The 27,766-nt window shown below is 41.9% G+C and overlaps 1 protein-coding gene across 1 annotated transcript; it reads left to right on the top strand.

The window, feature by feature from the left end:
* hmga2 (high mobility group AT-hook 2) lies at positions 1 to 27,766 on the top strand. Its single transcript, XM_028571363.1, has 4 exons — positions 1 to 173; positions 2,093 to 2,179; positions 10,420 to 10,470; positions 27,266 to 27,766. The coding sequence occupies exons 1-4, from the start codon at positions 66 to 68 to the stop codon at positions 27,764 to 27,766; spliced, it is 747 nt and encodes a 248-aa protein (XP_028427164.1). The 5' UTR covers positions 1 to 65.

Here is a 27,766-nt window from a genome sequence, read left to right on the forward strand (position 1 = left end):
CTCCCTCTATAATTTCTTTCTTTTCTGTTCACCGGGAGAACGGAGGAGCCGCAGCACCGGGAACCATGAGCGGACGCGGGGACGAGCCAGGGGAGAGCTCTGGCTCTCAGGAGCCCACGGGGCCCGCGGAGCCCCAAAAGAGGAGGCCGGGGAGACCGAGGAAACCACAAAAAGTAAGTCAGCTAATGTGTCTCGCTGCTGTTCTTTTTTGGAAGGCGCTCTGCGGCGGGCAGACGTCCTGTCGCTGCACGTTATTTGCACACTGTGTGACCTAGATGTGGGAGCCTACTACTTTTTACACACTTTACTTTGCTCGGAGAGTCGAGGTTAAACTTCAGCAGGGACCGCAGGTCCTGCAAGGTGGTTATATGTCGCTCTGATTTAGTCTACTTTATGAAACTGCACAAATTGCATAGGCCTATAGTCTGTCTTAAAGTGAGCTGCATTTGTAATTGATTGTTCCATGTTGACATTGAAGCAGGGTGTGCAATCCAATCCACCATAGCTTCTCTCCTATGACTTGTAAGTAGCCTATCATTTACTACGATCAAGTTATACTTTTCTATATGTAAAGGAACGCAATCAACATAGACATTTCCCCTCGAAATATAGGCTAGGCTACTTGTTATAGGCTGAATATACGCCCGTAGCCTACACATGATGAGGAATGCGCCTGTTTCCAGTCTTGGCTCTGGCCGATGATCTTTAATTGACAACATGAGTAAAAAAAAAGAAAGAAAAGTAGGCTATGGTAATTAATGTAGTTCTGCAGATGCATGCGTGCGCTGAATCAGAGACGCCGTGGCGACTGAGGGCTTTGAACATGTTTCTGTGAGTGCTTATAGATGGGATGTGATTCACTGCTGAGTAACATTCCCAACCAACATTTCACACCAAAATCACGTCCATCGCCACCGCAGGCTGGCCGTAGATGAGAGCAACCGGAGACTTTCAGACACACAGCAGCCCGCTGCTGGCTTTTATGAGTTAAATAGAATATATTATAAACAGGGCTTGACATTCACTTTTTTTTTCTCCCCAAAGCTACTAGCCACTCAGCATCTTCCCTATAGCCGCTATTTTGTGGGACATTGTGTTTTATTCGGTTTTATTTGAATAAAGTTGACCATGGTGTGCTACAATTAACCTGAAGGACCAGATTAACAACCCTTTTAAATGTAAATGAGCACTGAAAACACCGAAATCAAGACTACATAAAAATGCAGAAAACAACGCAGCCATCAAATATTCAGCTCTGGTAATGTGCGTAAAGCTCCATTTTGTGCGAACACATGCAACCGAATAAAACACAGACATAAAAAGAGTAGCTTCCTATTGCATAAGTGGTTCCTAGGTGGTTCAGGGGGGGAAGAAGCTTTAGTTGGAAGAAGTTGGAAGTGATTTGGAGCGCGCTCGTGTGTCACTTAGCAGCCGGCACGCGCCCTCGGGGACGGGAAGCGGAGCGCACAGACCAAAATGTCCTGCTAAATGGTCCTACTGCGCGCTCTCTCTGTGTAGTTTTTTTTCTACAAACCTAAACCTTATACAGTCTATGACCTGTACAGACGCAACTGTTGCCTCGGCTTGCCATGTCGCGTACGCGCGCTGAACGGAGCTCTGGGGGATATTTTAAGGAATCGATGCGGCTTGCTGGTCTGATGTGCCGTACGGGCCACCGTACTCCGACCGTGGGCTGTCGCTGCACACTGGGTCACAGCTGTGGCACTGTACTCCAGCCACCCACCAGTGTTAATATATATATATATATACACTAATTTGGCAGGTGCTAATGCCAAGCCCTGATTATACATATTCAACAATGAAGTGCTCTCCCAGGCTTGTTTAGTTTAGGGATATATAAGACTAACCCTCTGCCCACACCCACCCACCCACACACACACACACACACACACACACACACACACACACACACACACACACACACACACACACACACACACACACACACACACACACACTCACAACCTTTGTCCCTCATTTGGTCTTGACCCATAAAGCAATGACCAAATTGGGGGGGTTCAAAGCTTTGTTTCCTGTCCTCCACCCATGTCACACAACCCCTCCCTTTCAGGAGCCCAGTGGAGAGCCTGTCCCCAAGCGACCGAGGGGCCGCCCCAAAGGAAGTAAGAACAAGGGCCCCTCCAAGGCAGCGCAGAAGGTGAGGAGCCTCAGCACCTAAAGCACACACACACACACACACACACGATTACTAATGTCACGTTTGGGGACATTCACTGACTTACATTCCACAACCAATACATGGCTTTAGGAGTGGACATGTGCGGGATCAATAATAGTAGTAGTAGTAGTAGTAGTAGTAGTTCTAATTGTTGTGTTGAAGTTGCTGCCCATTGTTATCATTTAGGTTATCTAAAACAATTTGGAAAAATGAATAAGTGTCCAAAATAGTGAGCAAAAATGTCTAAGTGTACCATGAGGAGAAATGCAGATCATTCAGGTTTTAGTGCAGACCCAGAGTCAGCTGAAGTTCTCCACATGCAATCCTTGTCCTGCTCATGGTCTCTCCAGCCACCATATCATCCTAATGTGACTTATTTCTTATAATTTCTTATCATCTTTTAGAGTAAAACATTTTTGATGGTTCTTTCAGGATTTGTGTGGTTGCCTAATCATCACTTTAATCATAACCTACCTGTGTGTTTTCTCTTTGTCAGTGAGATTAGTTTAAACATCCGAGATGTCATTGCAGCATTTTGTATGTTCAATTCAATTCGATTGTATTTAAAGCGTCAAATCATAACAGAAATGATCTCAGGACACTTTACAGGTCTAGACCACATTCTATAATTTACAGAGACCCAACAATCCCCCCCCAAGAGCAAACAATTGGTGTGACAGTGGCAACAAAAAAAAATTACTTTTAACAGGCAGGAACCTCAGACAGACCCTGGCTCTTGGTGGGCGGCCATCTGCCCCGACCGGTTGGAGGGGGGGGGGGGGATGAGAGAGAGAGAGAGAGAGACACAAACACACACACAAATAAACAGAAATACTGAAATATGACTCATTATAATTATATAGCCTACTTTATATAATGGAATTACATAATGAACAGTGGTAATTATAGTAACAGTAAAGATATAACTATGACTTGTAATAATAACACAAAGCATTTTAGCTGCCTCTTCTGTAGTGCATAGTACACATAGTACGTCTCACTATCTTTGTGGGGACCAGTCATTGACGTAATGCATTCCCTAGCCCCTTACCCTAACTTTAACCATCACAACTAAATGCCTAACCTTAACCATTACCCTAACCATAACCTAATTATATCCCTAATCCTAAAACCAAGTCTTAACCCTCAAAGAGCCCTTTAAACTTGGGGGTCCAGTATTTTGGCTCCACAAAGCTGTCAGGACCCCAGAAGTATAATGTTCCCGGTTTTTGCACACACACACACACACACACACACACACACACACACACACACACATTAGCCGAAACTCAATAACTGTCCAGTACTTAAATGTGGCGTGGAATGTCTGGTCAGATCTGTAGTCGTGTTTACTTATTCTCTGATCAAACAGTATTGTTTTTGATATCGTTACCGAATCTCAGGTACATTATTGCCACTGGTATTGCCAATTTTCAAACAATACTGAACCCTACTCCTGACCTATAGACTGTTAAAGGCAGGTTGGTAAGGTTGAGAAGCTAGCGAGATTTGAAAGTAGCATCTTCTCTGGGCTCCATCCAACCCCTCCCTCTTGCCCTTGGCGCTCCCCCAGCTCAGAGACGTGCACGAGCACCACTTCAAAGCGAGGCGCCGCTCTGCTTCTGCTGCTGAGCAGAGTGGAGAAAGGACTGCAATTCCACTCATCAAATTACTTCATTTTATTTACAACTACACAATTTAATATAGTTTCCCTTTTTATTTCTTCCCAGGAGGAATTATTGGTACAAAGTACCCTCTGTTTTTATACTTTGTTTAAATATAAAAATGATAAATAATTTTCCATTCATGTTATTTCAACTGTCACGACATTATAGCTCATTTCCGTACATGCTGCATAAAATAATTCCAACCATTGTGGTGTAAAACTTGTTTATTTTTCATATAAACAATAATAAATATATAGTAATCAAAACTTTGTCCAGTGCTCCACTGTTAGCGGATGGATCTGGCACTGGATGTGGCAGTATCATCAGCTGTGGCAAACTACTCTGGCAGTGATTGTCCTTGATAATATAGAACGTCATCCACAATAAACAACAGTACTGTTACCATTTCTCTGGCGCAAATATTAAATACCAATATCATTAATAACTCATTGTGTATTGTTACCCATCAAAGAGAACTGTAATCCATGTTGACTTCTGCATCAAGCCCTAGGCCTAATGCTACTAACCGGTTGGACACAGACTGTGAAACAATAGTTGGCACAGCACGGAGAGGTGGTCTCATCGATCCGTGTTTTTGTGTCGACATTGAATCATCCTTGTCATTACTGCAAAATAATAAAAAAAAAAAAAAAAAAAAACGTATACCCTGCTTCAGCACATTTGTGTAAAGCCAATATGTAAATGACACATGGACCATATAACGTAACACAAATTAGATCTGTTAGATTCTGTTAGATAAGAATATGTAAACATACGTTAGCTAGTGTAGCTTACAAGTAGCCTAGATCAACAGGGAAGCTAACATTAGCATTGGGACAATATGACTAACACAACATAAATTGCTAGCGTTGGCTAGACATTTCTTGAAAACAACAAATCCGCCCCCCCCACCCCCTACACTCCCAATAAACAAAACTAAATAAAAACGTAGGTAACACTTTACAATAAGGTCCACAACAACGTAGGTAGTACAGTCCCTCCAGAAAAACGTGATTATGCGATTGCATAATTCAACGCATAATCAGCCAAAGTCCGCATATTGATACGGGGGCTGCATTCTTTCAAATACGCCGCACTTTTGCCGCATAAATTGCTGATTTCCGCGCAAAATATGCGTGGCTTGCATGATTTCATAATCCCCGCATTTTCGTTGCAAAAAAAGTCCCATATATCTTAGCAGAAAGTTGAAAAATGTTGCATTTACTTCACACAAGAGCAGCCATTTGCCCCTGTTGCCATGGGAACGTTATGAAGTGACGTAATTATGTGATGTGAACATCATCGAAAAGCAAATTCTCAAAATCCCAATTCTCTTTTTCATCAAACCGCAGTTTTTCCTGCAATTTTTGCAAGTTCCCGCAATTTCATTGCAAAAAATTGCAGAAATATCCCACATATTCCATCGCATTTTTTAAGAAAACGTGCCGCATAATCAAGGATTTTTGCCCGCAATAATCACAAAAAAAACTCTGCATTTTTCTGGAAGGACTGGTAGTTACTGAGGAACGAATGAGGACTGAATGAGGAACCAATGAGGAATGAATGAGGAACCAATGAGGAATGAATGAGGAACCAATGAGGAATGAATGAGGAACCAATGAGGAATGAATGAGGAACCAATGAGGACTGACTGGTTAGTTCCTGAATGACTGGGACTCAAGCACTAATGATTAGTTACTGATAAACCCACTGGGAGTTACTGTATTAATGATTCATTAGGTAATAGTAAGTGAATGAGAAGTTACTGAAGAATGAACGAGGAACGACTGGTTAGGTAATGAGAAGTTCCTGAATGGCAGGGGCTCAAGCACTAGTTAAGCATTATGCGTACCTGCAAATAAAGTCATTTATCATACTGAGTTGTTAACCATTAACAAATGATTACTTAACCATTAACTACCATCAGTGAAGCATTTTGTTTACCTTTCGAATAAAGGAATGCATTCGTTCCTCAGTAACTTCTCATAACTTACTATTAACTAATGATTCATTAATACAGTAACTCCCAGTCTCCTCATCAAGTGAATGATCATTAGTGCTTGAGTCATTCAGGAACATCTCATTAACTAACCAGTCGTTCCTCATTCGTTCCTCATTCGTTCCTTAGTAACTACCTACATTTTTGTGTAACTTCTTGTTAAGTGTTACCGAAACGTAACGTTCCTGTCCAACAGAAAGTCGGCAACCACAGCTTCACTTTCCCTGCCTTGCAGCTCCCTCAGCTGTCGCCGTTGCTGAAAAGCTATGCCAATGTTTACTCCAGTTTGTCCTCTCTGTATCCGCAGCCCTTTTAGTCGCCACTTTTTCTCCTTCAGTCTCTTTTCTTTGCCTTTTTAGCAGGGCAGGCGGATGCCGGTAGGCGCGGCAGCGGCAACTCTTGCCGAGTTGCTCCTCCATTCTTCAGCAGACTTGCAGTATCTCTGCTGGCGACGACGCGCGCTGGGCTCTGGCTCGTTCACAGGAGGGGTAGGGAACGAGCAGCGTAAAACGGCCCGTTATGTTTGAATGGTGGGAGTTTTTAAAGGATTACAGCAGCTACAGATGATCTTTTTCACTCCTTTTTCAAAAGCCCATAAGTTATTTATTGCTGTCGGGGTGTAAAGACCGTTAAACAATATATTAAAAAACGTGTATATTGGAAAATGTTAGCAACCCTGCCTTTAAAAGATCACTAACTGATCCGATAGTATACATGTCTTTGTGGATGTACCCAGAGAAGGATGTTATGGGAAAAAGAAAAAATATGTTCAGGTCCTGTAAAAGTATTAAAGAAACAGCTACAGGAATGTGTCCAATTGATACCTGTGCTCGTTCGCTTATGTGCAGCCCACAGAAGCAAGTTCCAGTCTACCTTAACACGATCTTTCAACGATAGAAACCGGTTTTCAACTGCAAACACAAACACATATGAAAAAACAGGAACCTATTTGTCCATCCGTGATTATAGAAACACGCGGCGGCCATAACTCATAGCACTCTCACACACTTGTGTACACAGAGAGGAGACTGTGTGCATGAGAGATAGAGTTGATGAATGAGAAAAGATTACAAGTTGCAAAGAAAAACTGATCCAGAGAAAAGCTTTTGGAATTTTACAGCAAAATCCCACCTTGCGTTTGGGCTGTGATACTGTACATCCCAGCGAGGCCAGGGCAAGTCCCTGTGTCTTCATTCATTAGGTAGATAAAACTGTGTTAGGCTCATGATGACAGCAGCCTTAGTGCTCCCTTGCCACCATGAACCACTGTAAACATTCCCAGCACTTTGAGAAGTGAACCACTCTGCTCTCGCCATAATCCAATCTCATCTCATCTGGTATTGTTATGATAAACACTGAAGATATCAATCTTTCCAGATGAAAGAGTCCTGGGTCAGCCCACACCTTTAACTTATACTCTTTAAAGGTTTGCTTCCCCTCCTCCACATCAATCACTTCTGCAATCTCTGGCAGATATCATGGCAGCTTGTAAGTAGAAACAATTGTACTGCACACAATGGACTGTTACTACAAAATATAGACTAGTTTTTACACCATTCTGAAAAAAAGAAGGCATTATGTACAGAAAATGTCAGGTTTTGGGGTTGAACACAGGGTAATTCTCTCCAAAATCTTGGACCAACCTTTCCAGAAAATCAGCAGGATTGGTCGTTTGTTTAAACACTTGAAATCACCCTTAACAAGGCTTTGTGAATAATTAAAGTTCTGTTATTACTTTGATTAGGGTGTCTTAGGTGGATAGGTTGATGAAGAAAGTGTAAATGCCTCATGCTTCAAACAAACAAGGTCCTATGAAGTGTGTCTGTCGGTACGTGATCTGTGCTGCCAGCACGATCCGATATGCGCATGTGCATAAATACGTAGTAGAAAACATGAGGGTTTCCCTACACTATTTGTTTCACGCACACGTTGAAACCCTTGACGGCCACGCAGCACAACTGGCGACATATTTTTGTAGGCTACATTTTATGTTATTCATTATGCAGTCTGTTTTATAAAGATATTGAAATTAAGTACTTATTGTCACTGATCCCAAACTGCATATCGACATTGTTATTTTTGTGACATGTAGTGTGGGAATGTTGTGATGTTTTTAAATGTAGCTCACGCTACGCGTTACGAGGTGTTTACGTGGTTGCCAATCCAAAATAATAAAGGAGTTGTTACATGTTACATGAACATACACCATTTTGGTTCCATGTGGAATGAAGTCTGAGTCTTTCTGTCACTACAAACTCCCCTTTTGCGATTCATTGCTATGTGGTATACGCAATCTGTGCTGCCTGCACGCGCATGCGCGAACATCTTGCGCATGTCGGATCGTGCAGGCAGCACAGATCGCGTACCCACGGTGACTTACCACCTGACACATAAAGGCGGGCCAAAATGCCTGCATTGTTGTAGCAGTCTGGACGTGAGAATAGTTACAAATGGGGGTGAATAGATGGGTCATAAAGTGTTTGCTTCCCAGTTACTAATCACAGTTAATGTTTGGTTTCTTTAACCACAATATTTCCCTTAACCCAGTAGTTTGTTTAACCATAAAGAAAATGGTTCCTTAACAAAGTCTTTTTTTTAAATAATTTTTAAATAATCTTTTTTCTAATGGTGATTTGTAATGGCTTTGGAAGGCCATCCTGCTGAAAGGGGTGTCAGATCCCTGGGTATTGGGGACTGCTCCCTGCTCAGACATATAAAACACTCTGATGACTAATTAAACAGGGTGTTGGCTTTCAGACGATTAAATCTCCACATTAAAAATGCAGCATCCTAAACAGAGAACTGGGATTACAGTACACAGATTGGCTAGCCAGCAATTTGATATGTCATGATAGAAACCCTGCATTAGCAGAGCATTAGAATGTTACATGACAAGACATCATTGTTGTGTCTGTATTATGCTTTAATGTAACTTGTGAAATCAGTCAAATACTGTTCATTCTGTCATCACCAGTGTACCGGTAGTCTCTTCGGTTTCTAACACTTCATCATCCACACTAAAAAGTCAGAGCAACAGAAGGCACTTTTCTTCTGTTAATATAGCCTAATAGTAGTCAGTCAGCAATACAATTGTGTGTGTGTTGCTACCATCATGTACAAAGGTGTGAAATATAGAAGTATTTCAGTTAAATCGTAATCAAGCACTATGATAAAACATAGTGCGCTTTGATTCTTTCCACCTCTGGTATTGTGTGATTGAAACTCATTGGAAAAGTACACAAGTATTGTTTATACGCTACTGTACATTAGCAGTAATGAGTGAAATCAAAGAATTACTTTCAACAGCTCCAATGCCACCTTACACACGCTAACATATCCTGGATCCGGCTGTCCAGTGAACAAGAAATGATATCGATCATCCCTTGAAGAGAGCAAACAAGCTGATCTCCCTGTAATGTTTGGAACAGAGCATTAATGGGACTCGTAACTATGATACAACAGAATTGCTGAATTTTTAATTGTAAACACTACTTGTTACTAATAATCATTACAGTCATGCATAAGTGAGTAACACAACTCTAGTGATCCTAAACAGATGCAGCCAAAAGTTGGCTTCTAAATGTTCCAGCTATAACAAAGTACTCGACCACGCCTGTGAAAGGTTAACAATTCTAGTTGTGTGTTGTTGTTCTTTTAAGCCCAGTTTTCCTGTGCACACCATGTGGGCCACTAATTTTGGATGGATGGCCAAAACAGAGAAGAAGGTCTTTGCATTAGTGTGAACACGGTCTAAGAGGTCCTGCTTCCTGTGTGTTTTTGACTCTGGGATCCAGGCAGTGATGTGTTGAAACACTCCACCTGCTGCCATGTGAGCAGGCTGGGTGGCATGTTCTCAGGATGACAGAGGAGCTGGTGTTGTTTACTGAGCAAAATAGCTGCAGAAAGCCACACATACATGCCCCAACACCACCACCAACTGATACTTGCTGGTCATTGTCTGCTAAATGAATCGCAGCTTAGCAATTTAAATAAGATTTCACCTGACTCCCTGCCAACCAGAGCCAGGGAGCCTGGATGTAATTCGATGAATTATTGACACATATCTGGTCTTGTTAATTGTGGATGACTGCGGAGCTTGGCTTTTCGATGCGCTGGACAGTCAGCAGGGTCCAATCTCACCCAATTCTCACAAACATCAAATCATTCTACTATCTCAGTAAATAAGGTAATTCCCTCCCCTCGAGCCAAACATACAGGGACATCCAGGTATTCAGTATTAAGTAGTGGTATATAAGTCATTTCCTAAAACAGCTGGTCACTGTAGTTTTAGCAAACATTACTCACAGGAGGAAATAGTGCATTTGTTGGGGACTATTCTCAGGGGTGTATTAACACATTTGGAGCTCTAGTGTGTATTACGTTACTTAAAGACTGGGGCATCTTTAATACTGGTGTGGCCTTCTAATACCTTAAATGTGTGCCAGAGAATATGTATGTCTTTGCAGGTGTTTAATATAAAATGTTCATATCATGTATGTCATGAAGTGATAGTCAGGATAAAGACTAATTACTCCTAATCTATGTCTTCACAGAAAGCTGAGGAAACCGGGGAGAAAAGACCCAGGGGGCGACCCAGGAAATGGGTGAGTCAGGGGTTTTCTTAAGGTCTGAGCTTGTGTCTGCTGGATACTGGAACACATGTCGTGCCAACCCAGTCTCACGGCAGTTGGTGAAATGGTCACGTTATTTAATCAATCGATTCATGTATGCGGACACGTTTATCTCGTTTTTTTTCGTGGTGGTCAGCGTGTTTTTTAAACTAACGTATTTCAATGGGAAGCATCTTTCGTGATCACAGCACGACTACGGGAGCGAGTAGTATGAAATGCCGAAAATCCGCGTAGGGAGGTTGGTTGTGGGGGTGGATGGGTCAAACATCACAGGACTTTCACCCAGGAGACTGGGGATCGTGTCCCATGTGTGACGTTTCCTTTCCCCATTGTTCTTTTCCTAAATCCAACCGTCCCGTTGTTGTCGCGCGTCCCCCAGAGACGGCGGATCATGTCCCGGCGTGTGAAGTGTCCTTTCCCTGTTCTTCTTCTTTTCCTAAACCCAACCTCCGTATAGATGCTTCCCATTACGTGCTGACCACCACGAAAAAAAACTACATAAACGTGTCGGTGTACACAAATCAATAGATTAAAACTAACGTGACCATTTCACGGTCTGTCGTGAGACCATGTTTGTTGTACACAACACAAGAGGGGCTGTGAATAAGGAGTTGTGCCAGTTGATGAAATCCATTTGCGACAGGAGGTAAATGTGCATGGAAAAGTCCGTTGGATAGAAGTTTTATTTCCACACTCATTCAAAAGTATTTCGTCACCCAGTGGATATATTGCCTGGTTTTAACACATATATTTAGATGGACTGTTTCACTATTTTGTGGTCATCTCTTGTTATTAACACTGTGGGCCTGAATACATATAGAGGTTCCTCTCTGATTGTTGCTGGTGCATGTGTGTTCAGGGATATCTCCAAAGTTTTTGTTATCAGTCAAAGAAAATGTTTACTCTCCATGCTGGCCGAAGGAAAACTTAAATAATTCCACTGACAGCTTGAAGGCTTCAGTGTTTATCAGCTCCAAAGTAACAGGCCTGATTGATAGTGCAGGGAAAAGCAGTCGGCAGTTAGAAGTGCCACCAGAAAGGGCGAGGGAGATGCAGGGAACATATATCTCCTGCATATATCATGTCTGCATTTTTACGCGTCAAAGGAGGAAAAATGAAGTGAAAGCCTACAAGAACAGCGTTGAAGAGTCATAAAGTGCAGATTTTACATGCATTGTTATTTCCTGGAAGGATCGGTGTGTTCCAAGAATCAACTGTTAGCACATTTAGTATATTCTCCACTGAACAACGTCTGCTAGTTTACGTAAGCACGTAAATGAACTGCTCGGTTCACATGCATGTACATTTAATCCTCAGCCCTTTATGGCCTCCTTCAACAACAGGCCACAGCTGCCAGGACCACACTGCAGGATTTATGTCAAGTCTAATGTCTTTGGAGTAATTCGCAGTTGCTCACAGTAGCATGCCATGGGCATGCATTAAAAGATCAGGCATAACAGGTGAACTGCACTGCCATACCAAATAGGAATTATTTAATGCTTTGCAAGCTGTGCATACAACAATCTATTTGATATAAACCACTTCCTCAGCCACACCAAAACAAAATTCCATAAATGTGGCCATTGTGACACCTTTTGTCATGCCAACTTTGCAATCCCCACCTGTTCGGGAGATTCAGGGAACAGAGCTTTCCAAATATACATGATTTTTACATAAATTATTTCAAACTCCTGTCTCTGAGTCGGACTGCATAGGGACTTACATCCTTAAACAGTTAGCGGTGACTGCATAGGGATGTAGCGGCGGTGCTAAGTACAATATTACAGTGACATGACCTATAGAGTCACAATGGCAACATTTATGGGAAAGTTAAGACAAATCAGTACAGTAACAAGTAAACAAGTAACAATAAATGAAAAAGGCAATGAACAGATAGTATAATTATTATATAGTCAGCAGCTGAATAGTGCCTTACCAAGACACAGATGTAACACAGATTTATAAACACTATAAACACTGCAGTGACTGCAGGCTGCAAACACACTTAGAGCAAAGAGAGACCCTGCACATCTTTTAAACACACAAGCAACGAAAAGCAGGCTAGTCCTCAAATAGTTGGAGAATAAATGCTCTGCAACTGCTGTTAAAGGTGTCTTAGACAGCAGGAAGGCCTAATGTATATACACAATATTGTGTATATTATAAAGCTAAATAGTCATCCCTTATTTCATTGCATTGTGGCAAAAATGTTTATATTAATGTTATTTCTATCCTAAGTGAGCTGTTGTGATTTGATGATGTTGACATGATTTTTCAAGCTCTGCTTGAAAAAAAATGGTAGATTACTTTGTAACGTTAACACTGTATATATACTGTTTACCTCATGTTGTGACAAAAGATAAAATAGTTGAGAGACTTTCCAGATAACTTTCCTATCTGTGAGTATTACAAAGTGCTGTGCAGTATTTTAGTGTCTGATGATAAGCCTTTAAATGTAATGATCTGTTACTCCAACTGGACTTCCTGCCTGGATGCGCGTTGTTTAAATGCAGCACTGACTACGCTTACAAGCTGTCGATTTTCGGGTTATGGTCGGGTTAAGGTCACTATTCGGGTTTCTGAAACATTCGGAATAACACGTTTACATGCGTGAGCAGAGAGACTCCTGTATACATGGAATATGTGACGCGCGGTTAGCGTCTGGACGTACGGACAACCTTAAGACGCAATAACTTTTCGGTCACCTTCTTATAAATCTCACTATCTCGGTACTTTCTGCCGTCAACAAAAGATATTATATTCATGGTTTTCACCACACTAATAAAGAAATTGGTTTCCTCCTCGCTCCAAAAGTGTGGTGCTGTACTGCGACTCGCCATGTTTACCTCTACTTCTTGTTTACTTCCGGTATACTGCGTGCAGGTTTTCTGCATTGATATATATATAACTATATTATTATAGTATATAATTATTATTATTATTATAACTATGTTTTCTGGCGCATACAAGAAGTTCCTCTACTCAAAAGACCAAGATTCCTTGCGAATAGAACATGCGCAGAACACAAATCAATGTTCCTTTTGATGGAGATATGCCGATACCCGTTCACATGAACAAAATTTCGGGTTAGAAAAGGGGTAACCCAGGTAGCATATTCGGGTTTTTAAAAACCGTAATATGAGCATATTCGGGTTTTTTCCGGTGTTTACATGGCCATGCGCGACCAGGTTATTGCTAATATTCGGGTTTTGAACGGGTTATTGGCTGCATGTAAACGTAGTGACTGTTTTTGGGAAGAATGGCTGCTTAAGGGCTTGTAGTTATACCGACAGACATGTTGTTTACTGATGGCTTAAGGTCTGCAAGCAAATTACAGCAAATTGGATTTCATAGTGGACTAAAAATCCATAGACTGTAATTGTCACTTGGAAGATAGGAACACAACGTCAAGGTAGAGACTGATAAAGAATTTGTGGTAAATTAAAGGTCCAATGTGCAGGAATTTCTCCCATCTAGCGTTGAGATCGTACATCGCAATCAACTCTCTTGCACCACGCAGTTCAAAGTACGTATTACAGCTAAGGTAGCCTTCACACTTCAAAAAGCCGCTCTCTTTCTCTTTTCAATATCCTTCTGGGCAAAGAAGAAGAAGAAGACTCCTGTTCCTGAAATTTGGATTTTTAATATGTGTGGTCCTCCATGTTTCCTTCTTCAAACTTGCCGGGGGCCGGGAAGCTACGATACCCATTAGCAGCATTAGCAGCACCTGTGAGTTCATCATGTGACAGCGAAAGGTGGAGCAGTATGTCCTGTATGTCCCTTACTGGCTAACGTATTTCAAGATGGAGCATGAATATGGAGCGTCTACCCCAGTTCATGCAAATGTCAAATTTCAAGCCAAAATAATTTATGTCAGAGCAGGAACAGTAGCTCCTGAACCCTTGGACTGAACTAATGAAACAGCTGAGGGTTACTGCAGCTTTTGCTTTGTTGTGCTGTCCACCGGAGCCTGCATGTCCCAGGTACACACACCAACATGCACCCAAGCGGCGGCCTCCATTGTTTTAGGTCAACCCTTCTGGCAGAACTACAGACAGGCCGCACTGCAGACTTGTAGATAGTGTATCTTTCTGACTGCTACAGGGCATGTGCTGACAGTCATATGACAATCAAAGTCTCTGCCTTACAGCTGCTTTCTGCTCTGCTCTGGACAAGGAAATGTTTAACTAGCACAGCAACCTGTCAGCATGATCATTAGTATCCTTAACTGCTTTTCTCTTTTTTTGTTTAACCTAATGCTGTCAATTGATTAAATTTTTTTTTATCACAGTCATGGGCTGTGATTAATCACGATTAATCGCAAATTTAAAATACTAGGATTTACTTGTAAACATGTAGTGTTGAAATAAATAAATGCATGACAAACTGGTTTAAAGAAACAAATTCTTCAGTTTTATTATCTCAACCATTTACATTTATTAAACAAGTGTTCAATAACAATCTTAATTTGTTGAGGCATCCATATGAACTGCAGACATATTAGCAGTAACCAACAACTGTTAAAATTGTTGTAATGTCTGCTACAAAGTCACAAAAAGCTTACCTGTATTTTTTTGCAGTAACCACTCAAATGAATGCAATAATAAGTAGGCATATTTCTATTTTAGAAATAGAATGCCATAATATACTCTATGTGAAGAGACAGGGAACTGTCTTTACATTCTTGGTTAAAGATACTATTTCAAAAAGTGTGCATCTGTGCCAACATGCTCCCCTGTCAACCAATCATACAGTCTAGTTGCTCAGGCAGACTAGTTTGTTCAGATTTTCAGATGATAGAGCTGAACTCTTCTTCTGCAGAATGTTGCCTGCCAAAGAGAACAGTCTCTCACATGACACTGTTAAGGCAGGCGTAGCCAAGTACCTTTTCGCAATATGGGCCAGCTTACCATATGCACCTGCTTGTGACAACCACCGCTGTAGTGGACATGTTTCCATGCTGACACAGGCCTCAGCCTCTTTAGAGGTTAACCTGTAAACAGTACCTCATCATCTGACTCTGATCCCATCAGTACGAGGGCCATCTTCTTCTATGGTGGCTCTGGCTCCACTTTTTCTCCAGAGGCCTGTGGTGCAGGTTCTCCATCCTTCAGCATCTCACTCAACTTTTGCTACACCTCTCCCCTCTCTGCTCTAGGCAAGAACTTAAGGTCCTTGAACTTGTGTTTATCAGTAAAATTGGAGAAAACAGAGAAATAACATTACCTGCAGGGCTCCAGCAACGTTTCCAACTTGGCCAGCCTGTCATATTCAGCTGAGGTTAGCATGGCTAAGTTGTGCTTGTGCTGTACAGCGTTGCTCTTTGATTTCAAGAGTTGAATTCCAGCGTTTCGGTTCATCCTTGACAATGGACTTCTCTACTAGTCCATGAGAGGCTTGCTGAGGCTTGTTTGTGGGTCTGAAGTGTCCAACTACTTTACGGCATTTGGCAAAAACGCTGTCAAATCCGCCATCCCGTAAAGTCACGGGGATCACCCTTTGTGTCATGTGCGTCACACATGGCAAATGCTCGAATGGTAGACTCCTTGCAGCGGCAATCATATTTTGAGCGCTATCTGTTCCTATAGTTGTGACCTTATTATGTCCCATTCCCGCTGTTGTTGTGTCAATCAGTTTGGTTCACACACGTGTTGGTTTCCTTTGCCAGCCAATGACTGATCTTTTGCGTTTTATAATGACTATCTCTGAAGTCGGATTGGCAGGGGTTGAGGACTACATTGACCCTGTCTCAGCACTAGCATCTTTGCGAACATGTCTTGCAGAAACAAAATCGGGATGGTGAAATTAAAATGTTTATTCATCCCTGTCTTGTCTATACACACAGTTTGTACACAGTTGAGTTGATTAACTTTATTATACCAAAGAGAAGCTGATTTGCAGTGTGGGATCAGAAATAACATATGCAATAAAAACATATCAAAGCATGTAGTCCACACCTTACAGACACTCATACTGGTGACTGCATACGGGATATCATACTGGCAAACAGGGGGCTATCCAAGGACACATTAATGTGAGAGGCAGGATTGACACTGGACATGTCCCCCACTACTTCTACTTATACAACTATAACTCCATTCATCACAAGCTCCGCTCTTGAATGAATAAAATAAAGTGAATGAGTGAAGTAATTGTATTTGCTAAGCTACAAGACGAAGAAGTCTACCAGGATAGATGCTACAGCTGACTGTGTTTGATGCAGGAGTTGCTTATCACAGTATATGTCATCTTACACTGCTATCTTGAGATATCTGTTGGCCATTGTAAGCTGGGATAGGCTCGAACTGCCTGCTCTTGACAAAATAAGTGGGTGGATATATAATGATTGGATCAAAATCGATGAATATTGTAATACAGTACATTTTTGTGAGACGATTCTGCCAGTATTCTTAAATATCCAACACCAGTAGGTGAGTCATGACATTTCAGTCTGCTGGTGGAGTGTCTCTGGGGTTTGTATTTGGGTTATTCATTGTCATGCACTGTATTTCCCTCTGTACCACCAACACATAGCTAGCAGGAATCGGTTGTCCCTCATCAGTATGTCTTCTTGCTCCTCCACTGTATGGCTGCAGGTCCTGTCCTCTGTGTGCAGGTGCTGAGATGGATAGGCAGACCTCTGCCAAGCTGACCAGCTTCCTCTGTGAGTAGAAGCTTGAAGGTGGAGCCTCTGCTCTCCAATAGATTGCATTCATCAGTAGTGCACAGCAGTTTCCCTTTTCTGCTGCCAAATGGCGACTGCCCATTGGATTTTATGTGTTGGTTCCTCTACAGGCAAGCTAAACTCTTTGTCCCTGTTCGAAGCCTTGTTACAGTAAAGCGATGGCATCCTTAACATTTGGCTGCCTATAAGAAAGTTCTTCTCGTTGTCATGGCAATAACAATTGTAAAATCTAAAGTTTTGATTATATTGCTATCTTACTGAAGTTACTGGTAAGGAAATACAACAGCAGTGGCTTATTGGTAGGGGACCAGACTTCTGTGTTTTATGATAATTGAGGTCAATTGGTTTTTAATGGCCCTAACAGCCTGCTCTAGTTAAAGGTGTACTGCTGAGTTTTGTTGTGCACGATTAGGAATGTAAAGTAAACATGTCCTTCATTCATCTGTTGGTGAAATTGTCGCTGTCCCAACGTCCCGACCTGTCAGTGCTAAAATTACAAAGCATGCGCGTCAAGGAGGTCAGTGTAGCAGTCCTATTCTGCACAACGGAATATCAACGGAAGTACATTTCCTGAAGTACATTTCCAGAATAATTGCCTGATATCCCTCACCTTCCGCTCTCTGTGTGTTGGCATTCTTAAACTCCGTTCACTTTGGGAAACAAAAAAACTTCGAGCTAGCAAGCTACACTCAGAAAATGACAAGTTTTGAAGAACATTTGGATCGTGCAACAAGGCAGGCCTGCTCGGTTCTTTCGGGAAATTATTGTTAAGATTTACAAAGAATATATTTACGGCATTTACTCTGTAACTGGGACGTTTTTGGACAGATTGGTATGATTGCTATATATGAAGTACACACGGCGGTACATTGTTAAGAGAAAATAACGTTAAACATCTATCCAGCTAATTTAAATAGCTCACGTTACTGTATTGTGTGAACAGTTAACTTCATTTAGTATTATATATGGCGCTTTCTTTTGCAGGGTGCAAATGTTCCACCAAAACAAGTTCCTAAGACTATTTTGTAGAGCCACCATTGCTGCGTACAAATCTTAGCGCCGCCCAAGAGGATTGTAAATTGGTTTAAAGAAATGCAAACAACCCAGAGCGTTTTCTTCTCTTGTCCCAGAGTTTATGTGTGGTGTAGCCAGACCTTACCAGGGGCTATAGGTCTGTCAATGCGAGACTAATGCTCAGGTAATAAAAGTAGCACAGTCGACTTATGTTGTGTTCCCACCATTCTCGTATCTGTTTGAGTTCAAATATTTCAATTTGAGCAATCAAACTAGCACGAGTAACGCAATTTTACACAGCTGGTGTAACTCTCTATGAGCCAGAGGAATGCAATTGACCTATAACATTTTTTCCTGTGTGAAGTGGCATCTCAGTATGTTTTTGCAAAGATTAGACTGAATGGTAATTCAATAGAATGTTTACTTCCTTTACAATGCTGTTGTGGAGAACAGTGCTGAGGAGTCCTTATAATACAATCCTTATAATACAGCAAAAATAAGGCATCAAGTGAAACAAAGATGATTAGTCCAACAATTCCAAGCAGGAATTGTACCATGCACACCATTTGTATGTGTATAGAAAAGACAGGAAAGAGGAGAAAATATTATTCTGCATCACCCTTCTCTATTTGAGCTTTGCTTCCCTTTCCACTGGTCACTCAGTTCCTCTCTGCCAGGGTTTGGAAGCCAAACTATTTCGCTGCCCTTGGGCTGTCCTGCTGCCTTCCATACAGCTGCCTCTTTGTGTTTGATTCTCTGGAGTCACATCCGAAGTAACTCACACCCAGGACACACTTATACCCATCTCCCCTTTCTGTGCCCATGCAAACGCTTAATGGTGTTAAATGGAGTCTACTGTGAGACTAATGCCCCCCGCATTAAATGTGCGGAAATGACTAAGTGAATGGGCAAGGGCACACAAGTGCTACGGCATGAGTGTGTGTTCGGGGAGTTGATATAGTGTGAATAGGAGAGGTCTACTCCTATCTCACGCAAGGCCTTGCTGCTCTTGGCTGTGGGTCAGACACTGAAGGCAGGTGCCAAGCAATGGAATCAGAACTCAGGGGAGAAGAAAAGTAAGAAAGTTTGGCAGAGGTGATGAGCAGCACGATTAGGAGATTGTCAAGCAGCTTTGAGAAAGTGGTGATGAGGCCTGGAAAGCCCTCAGAAACTACTGTAGCAGCTTGGGAAAACTTCTCTCCTTTGAATGCGTGCATGTGTAAGGTGGGGGTAATTGTGCTACTGTGATCAGTGTCACACATTAAAAGGCTTTACAGAGAAATATGGAAATTGGGCTACAGGGATCCTGGGCAACATCCTCCTGCAGAGTTGGTCTCTAGAGAGATTCAGGGGCTGAATCAGGTCTGTTGTGCACAAACAAGACTAACAAGAGTCTAAATTGGTAGTACAATATATTCTTGACCTTTATAACTTAACAAAATGATCTTAAATCGAGGTCCACTTACTTGTTTTTAACTGAATCTCACAGATTTCATCAACAAATGGAGGTTGTACAGTTACGATGGAGATTGTTCAGTTGTCCAAAGTTCTATATTTACTTCATTTGATAACGCAACCCCTGCCTCTACCACTCTCTTTTTTTGCTGTTTCAGTGACGTAGTGTTCCCCACAGCTGTCACATAGGATGCCATGATGATGTCATACATCACTCCAGTCTTCCTCTCAGGCGGTGTCCTGTCTTTTGGGTGGACCTGCAGAGATCTTCTGCTACATCCACAATACTACGTTTTCATTTATAAACGGCGTGTTGAAAGAAAAATCTCCATCCACACAAGCGTTTAGTCTCCGTATCAGAAATGATCTCCATCCGTTACGTAAAACAAGACTGACAACGCATATCACATGACCATTTGCATACACTTTGCATGGGTGCGCCATTGTCAAAGGGAAGTGGATTGTCTAAAGTTACTTAAAGAAAATTAATGGATGTGTAAGTTGTAGTTATAATACAGAAAATACTTTGGAGAAATGGCGTAAAGTAAGACCAGGGATTTATTTGCTTGGACCGACAACGAGCTGGAAGTGTTACTTAACGATAAGACCGAATGACCTGGATGTCTGCATCCTCGTTTCCAAAGGTCTCCGTTTCTGCCCGTCCAGACTACAACGCAACCCCAGAGTTTTACAACTTAAACGGGATCAGCAGTGTTTCCAAATGTCTCCATTTTAGAGGTTCAGAAACGCCCAAGCCCAGAAACATATTAGTGTGGATTTAGCCTTAAAGGGATAGTATGGTTTTTCTGAAGTGGGGTTGTATAAGGCACTTATCCATAGTCAGTGTATTACCTACATTAGATGGCGGTTGGCATGCCCCCAGTTGGAAGAAACTGACAGGAGTACTGACACAGAAGCTAAAAAATGTACTAATTTGGACAGGGACAGCAGCATGTATTTTAGACACGTAAAAAAATCAATATCAGTTTAACTGTACACTATATTCAGAACATTTCCTACTCTTCCATTCTGAAGCTGTTATATATATGCTCTCTTTGAAGACTCCAATGACATTTCTGAGCAGGGAAGGAAAGTGTCAGAACAGGGAAAATTTTACAAGCTGGAGCCCTAAGATCTACTTTATCATGTCAGGAGCCTAGTGTGATACAATGCTGGGAAGGCAACCCGCTCGATCTTGAACAGCCACTAGCAATGTGGTAGATGCATTTGACACGCACGCACACGCACACACACACACACACACACACACACACACACATACTATGGGAAACAATCTGTTAAAGCTGTTGGAGAGACAAGAGTTGTAACTATGTTTTCTTATAAAGAGAGAATTCACCTCTGTTTACACAGAAACTAGACTCACAAGACATCAGGTTGTATCTATTGTTTTATGGTAACATGCAACTTTTTTGGACAAAAATGAAGAGGAATACATGTCCATTCATTTAGGACGCTTCTGAGCAAGGTGTGTTGCATAGTGAGGAGTAATGTTATTTTGCAGAAATGTGCAATGTGAAAAATGAAAATACAATACTATATTTTTATTCATTTAAATATGGTGGATGATGTGCATTTTGTAATTTGGTACAGCCGTTTATGATCTTTGATGCACTGTCCCACTCTGAACGTGGATGTCTCAGAATTTCCTTCAACTAAATCGTAATGAGACTGACTAGACTGTGCAAATATATTATTCTCAAATTGGTCTACTGTCTCCTTGTGTAACCCCACGTGGTAGTTCTCTTGGCGTTAAACACAATTTCTGCATCTAAAAGGAGCATGTAAAAGACTAGACTGTTTCTCTCTATCAAAAACATTGAAACTGGTATTTACGTCTAAGTCTTCATCAGCTGGACTATTTTACCTCTGCTCTCTATATTTTTTGTATCCTGGCATCCTTCCACTGGCTACCTGCTTTTACAATTAATTAAAAAATCTGATTACTTTTAAAGACCTTGCCCCAAATTATATAGCCTATCTGCAAGATCCTCAGATTGTTCTTTTCTTGTTCCAAGATCCAGAGCTGTTAGGGCTCCTGTGCATGTATTACAGTGCTGTGGGTAGATCTCTCTCTTAGCGTGTATTTGTTTAACCTTGTAGCTGTCAAATTAATCTGACAGCATTCAGTTCAGACTTGCCATGTTAGAAGTTGGAAGAAGTGTCCTAACTAAGATTACTCATGACCTATATAAAAAGGATTTGAGGGCTTTTACAGCCATGAGAGCAATATGAATATTGCCATCCCATTTACGTAACAAAGTGCATGTCTGGAGACGTCTAATACATTGAATTAAAAAAAGCCAACCTAGTGGCATTATTTATCCTCCATATTTGAGTTTGCAAAACGCATTTGAACATAATTTGCAGGAGATTAAGTTACATGACTTTGTGGCTTTGGCTGTTAATGATAACTATCCAGTTCTTTCTCTGTCCATTCTAAAATGTAAAACATTATTTTCTTTTAAATTCAGTTTGATATAGATTGCTTAGAAGAGCAAATATAAACACTTTGACTTGACTTCAATGACTGCTGAACACTAGCAGCATTACGTTCACATGAAAGGCCCATTCTATGTGCTGTTAAACATTCTTACTCACATTTGAATTTGAATTGCTAAACTTGAATAATTGCATTGAAAAACTGAATTTGAATAACATCATTTGAAATGGTATTGTTTAATTTGAATCATTGCATTGAAAAATTGAATCTGAATAGTATAATTTGAAATTGAATTTATTTGTTTGGAACTGAAGTCCAATAAAATTTGATCCTCACTGAAAATTCCACTCTATATATCCTCACATTAGTTCAGTTCTGGAGCCTGGACATTTCTGTCTGTTTAAACTTCACTTTGAAGCAGAAACTCTTCGTTCAGAAGGGTGTTTCTGTTTGGACTCAGATCTGTGAACGGATTAAAATAAATATTCTTTGTATTAACACATTTCATTAGTCTCTTTATTTTGTTTGTTACTGCACATGATGCTAAAGCTACACTTTTAAATCACAAACAAAACTAATTGCAATATTTATATAAAACGCTCTAAGGAAGGATATCAGATATTAGAGTTGATAAAAATAGACTCAAATAATAATTTGCTATTTTGCGTCAGGGGAATATCTCTTACATCACATCGTATTGCAGGCTTGCTGATGTACAAAGTAAACCACTACCATTCAAATGTTTAAATTAATTAACATGTATTTTCAAATATGGATAGTCACACAATTTTGCATGCAGTAGGCTAGGCAAAGGTAAGTAGCGATAGTTCAATTTAAGTTTACTTAAGTGGAAGAATGTGACTAATAAACCTAGGACTACTAGCACTAGGCATTACATTTTGAACATGAAGTAGATTATATTATCTATGAGTCTCTGGGTCAAGGCGAGGCAAGCACATCTTCCTCGTTTCACGGCGGGAACTGTGCTCCAAAACGTAGGTGCTGATTGGCCGAAGAGGAGTCCTATGTATCTGTGCCACTGAACTCTATCAATCTGTGCTTGAAGGCTCTTCCTTCATCCTTCAACTAACTTGAATCTGAATTTTGAGAACTGAACGTCAAGATATATAGAGAGTTTAATTTTCAGTGAGGATAACATTTTATTGGACTTCAGTTCCAAACGAATACATTTAAAGCGCCCATATTATGCTCATTTTCAGGTTCATAACTGTATTTTAAGGTTGTACCAGAATAGGTTTACATGGTTTAATTTGACAAAAACACCATATTTTTGTTGTACTGCACAGCTCTCTCTCACTGCTGCAGATCCTCTTTTCACCTGCTCTCTGTTTTAGCTACAGAGTGAGACCTCTTTTCTTTGTTACCGCTACCGCTACCGCTACGAGCTAACGGTTGTGGTTAGCCAGCTCGTTTCGGCTTGTGACGTAGAAAGCCGTGCCGATTTTCAACAGCTCACCAGGAGAATGAAGGCAGGACACATTCAGAAACCGTATCTCACTCTAGACAGCATGGATGGATTTTTTTCAAAGTTTGTATGCATGTGGAAGCACCAAAGACACAAAAGAACACCCCAAATCCCAGAAAATTTGTTTTTTTTCATAATATGGGCACTTTAATTTCAAATTATACTATTCAGATTCAGTTTTTCAATACAATTATTGAAGTTTAGCAATTCAAATATAAATGATTCAAATTCAGTTTCTGGTGGCACATATTTCAGCCCATACAAATCAAACTCATTTCAGCCTCCAGGCCTGCGGGGGCTCTCATGGCCTCGCTGTATTCATCTTCGAACACTGAATAGAAGTCCTTCCCCTAGGCTTATCTCAATAGGCTCGTTCGAGATGAACTGCGCCTCGCCTGTAAAGTAGACGAGAGCAGGCGGCAGCAGCGGGGGGCGGTGACAAAAGTCCGCTCTCAAGTCGGACAGTTTTCCAGCCGATTCCAGCAGCATTCAGGCTGAACAGGAAGTGACACAAACACTGTGGTCCGATTCCAATTTAATAAAATGTTATCAGACCCATTTATCAGCTCCTACACAGTCTCCGGTTGATTTTATTATGACAGAGTAGCTGTCAAAATTCTCTACATGCGATCTGTTGCTGATTTTAATTACCAACAGACTGTAGATGATCCATAACCTGAACAGATTTAGTCTCTCTGACTTCTAAACGTAACTATCAGCCTCACAACAGGTGTTCTGTACAGAATAAGCCTTTAAATCAGACAAATAGCAGTTAAAATCCCTCCGATTAAAAATCAATAAAAAAGTTTATATGAAACGTCGTCATGTTGAGTCGATTCTGAACCAATCAGCTGTTCGATCAGCTGAGAGGCCGGCGTTTCCCAGCATGCCCTGGGTCCGCCTGCGTCCACCTGGCTCTTGCAGTTGGTGAAAAGCTACTGCGCTACCTGCGTCTCAGAACTGCGGCCGCCTTGGTCTCGTGAGATTATCGTTGCCCATGTGTGCATGACGTCAGAGCAAGTCGGGATCAAGTCGGACACAAATCTAACCGGCATGCATTGGGCTGCGATCGCCGGTGATTGATTCTGTGCAGATCTGGCTCATCTCGAACGAGCCTATTGTCTGACCGAACACTTTTTCCTCTGTCAAATCTTCATGTGATTGGTCAATAGACCCATCAGTCAGCCGCCATCTTGGATCTCCACTGTTCTGCATCGACGGCAGAATATTGAATTTTCATTACTTGTTCAAAGTGTGCAAAGTCTCCAAAGTTTCAGGCTGAATTGCTAAGCTTCTGAAAGGACTACAAAGGCACCAAAGGACTTTCTAGAAAGCTCTAGCTGTCAGTTAACGAGCTTCAGCTACGGCGAGACAATGGCTCCAAAAGTCAAGAAGCAAAGGGAACATACGCAAGTTTTGGATTCACAAATATTTATTTACTGTATGTTACCAAGACACTGTAATTCCATAATGAATTAAAAAAACAACTTTTGGATGGCCTACAATTGTCAGAGGACCTCGTTGAAACAAAAAAAGTAAGTCTCTACATTGTATTGATTTGGAGATAATAAAAAAGACAGATGAAGTATGTATTGTCCTGTCAGGGGGGACAGCATCGACATTAGAGCAGAGTTTCAGCGGGGTCTTAAAAAGTCTAAAATTTCAAAATCAACATTTTAGGCTTTCAAAGGCAGAGATGTTCACAAGTCATTTTTTGCAAGTCCAAGTCAAGTCTCAAGTCTTTGAGCTTGAGTCCAAGTCAAGTCTCAAGTCTTTGAGGGGCAAGATCAAGTCAAGTCCAAGTCAAGTCTCAAGTCTTTTGCCACGAGTCCAAGTCAAGTCTCAAGTCTCTGGCCATCTGATCTGTCCCTAACACTATTGTTAAATCTTATGAATTCAAAGCATGTCCTATAGCTACCATCCATACAGTTCAGTATGGATAACTTTATGGGGTTTTTCTTAACACATCTAGCCCTCGGACCTGGTGAAATATTAACCTCTCTGTCACATCATATGGATCCAACTATAAAGATACAATGTGCCTGTACCCAGCATTAGCACAACGATTTGCAATGGTTAGCTTGTTACCTGTGACGATATATGCTAAATGTAACATATCTTTCATTCAAAAAAATGTCTAATGTTGAAGTGGAAATCAAGAGAAAAGTGGCAGCGCCACACCAGTTACAGAACAACATGCATCTCAGTGTCAGTCGAAATTACGCACAATGAGCAGTTTGAAGTCACTGATGTAATGCCATTTATTGTTAACTGTTAGAACGCTCAGTGAAACTGAGTCCAGCGCGAGGGAGACCCGACTCAGAGGAGGAGAGGTTAGTGAGGCCAGCGTCTCCACGGCAGGTGACAGTGTGCACAGATCCGCTGCGCCACACATGGATGAAATAATGAAATAGTAAATAGGACTACAGTAACAGAAATATGTGCAGAATTAAGACAGTCAAGACAGTGTTTGGTGGACCGGCTACACAGTGTTCACTTAATAGCCAATCATCCACGGGATCAATTACGCATCACATGAGTTTGCCCACCCAACACAGTGTTGTTCCTGGGGAGATGGATCCGTGCGTCCCGCCTCCTGTGCGCCATGGATTTCTTAGCTTTAGCGACTACTAACTATAAGATACTATTTGCCTGTTCCCAGCATTAGCACAACACTTGACGTATGACCTTGACTGACCTATTTAGGTGCGTTTTGAGATGCCTGATGAAGTCCGACGTTGTTGATCCGGCATCATTTATCTTGGTGCCACACACTTTGCATGTAGCTGTTTGCTTACTGCCACTGTTTACAAAATTGAAAGCAAAACTAATGACAAAAGGCACAACTCCGGGAGGACTTGGTGTTGCCATCGGCAATGCATTTTTTTATATGTGAGTGTGCGCACATAGGCGGATGCGTTACGTTGCACATTATGGCAAAGGGCAGTGGGCATACAGCTCGTCATACGTTTCCCCGTATATGCGCCAATAAACGAAAATAGAAATACATGAATACATTTAGATTTAAAAAGCAATAATTGCATGGAAACAAGTTGTTGACGAGTCTCGAAGCTCGAGTCAAGTCTGAAGTCTTTTGGGTCGAGTAGCAAGTAAAGTCTGAAGTCTTTTGGGTCGAGTAGCAAGTAAAGTCTGAAGTCTTTTGGGTCGAGTCCGAGTCAGGTCTGAAGTCAGCTGTTTGTGCGCCTTAAGTGCGACTCGACTCCGAGTCTCAGACTTGAGTCCCCATCTCTGTTCAAAGGTCTTAAATTTGCTTAAATTAACGCTACCTCTAATGCTCATTGAAATGCTCCTGCAGCGCTTTAGAATGTTTTTTTTTCTTGATCCCGTGGTGTAGTAGTTCTTTTTTTCACTAGTCCAAATATAATTAGCTGTATTACGAATACAAATAAGACCACCATGCAACTTATATTGCAGGCAATCCACTGTGTGTTGTTGGCGCGAGTCTCTTGTACCACAGACATAAAACTGATTTTATTCTTTGATATGGGGAACTGCAAGTTTAGAGATACTTGGCTTGAACTTAGGTCTCGGTTAAAGCCAGTTCCTCATAATGTATTTGAAGCCTACTGCAATTAGCTATTAAACGTTGGGTGTACGGGCACTGTAGTCTCATGCAAAAAGTGAGAAACATCTAACTGCTGTGAAGGATCTTCAGCAAACAAGCCAAGCCATCAGTCACCTCTTCCGAGTATCTTGGGGCTCCAGCCCCAGCCCCAGCCCCAGCTCCAGCCCCAGCTCCAGCCCCAGCCCCAGCTCCAGCTCCAGCTCCAGCCCCAGGCCCAGCCCCAACCCCAGCTCCAGCCCCAGCCCCAGCCCCAGCTCCAGCTCCAGGCCCAGCCCCAGCCCCAGCTCCAGCTCCAGCCCCAGCTCCAGCCCCAGCCCCAGCTCCAGCCCCAGCTCCAGCCCCAGCTCCAGCCCCAGGCCCAGCCCCAGCCCCAACCCCAGCTCCAGCCCCAGGCCCAGGCCCAGGCCCAGGCCCAGCCCCAGCCCCAGCTCCAGCTCCAGCCCCAGGCCCAGCCCCAGCCCCAGCTCCAGCTCCAGCCCCAGGCCCAGCCCCAGCCCCAGCTCCAGCCCTAGCTCCAGCTCCAGCCCCAGGCCCAGCTCCAGCTCCAGCTCCAGCTCCAGCTCCAGCCCCAGCCCTGTCTAG

The sequence above is a fragment of the Perca flavescens genome, chromosome 23 (assembly GCF_004354835.1).
Source record: "Perca flavescens isolate YP-PL-M2 chromosome 23, PFLA_1.0, whole genome shotgun sequence".
Classification (NCBI taxonomy): Eukaryota; Metazoa; Chordata; class Actinopteri; order Perciformes; family Percidae; genus Perca; species Perca flavescens.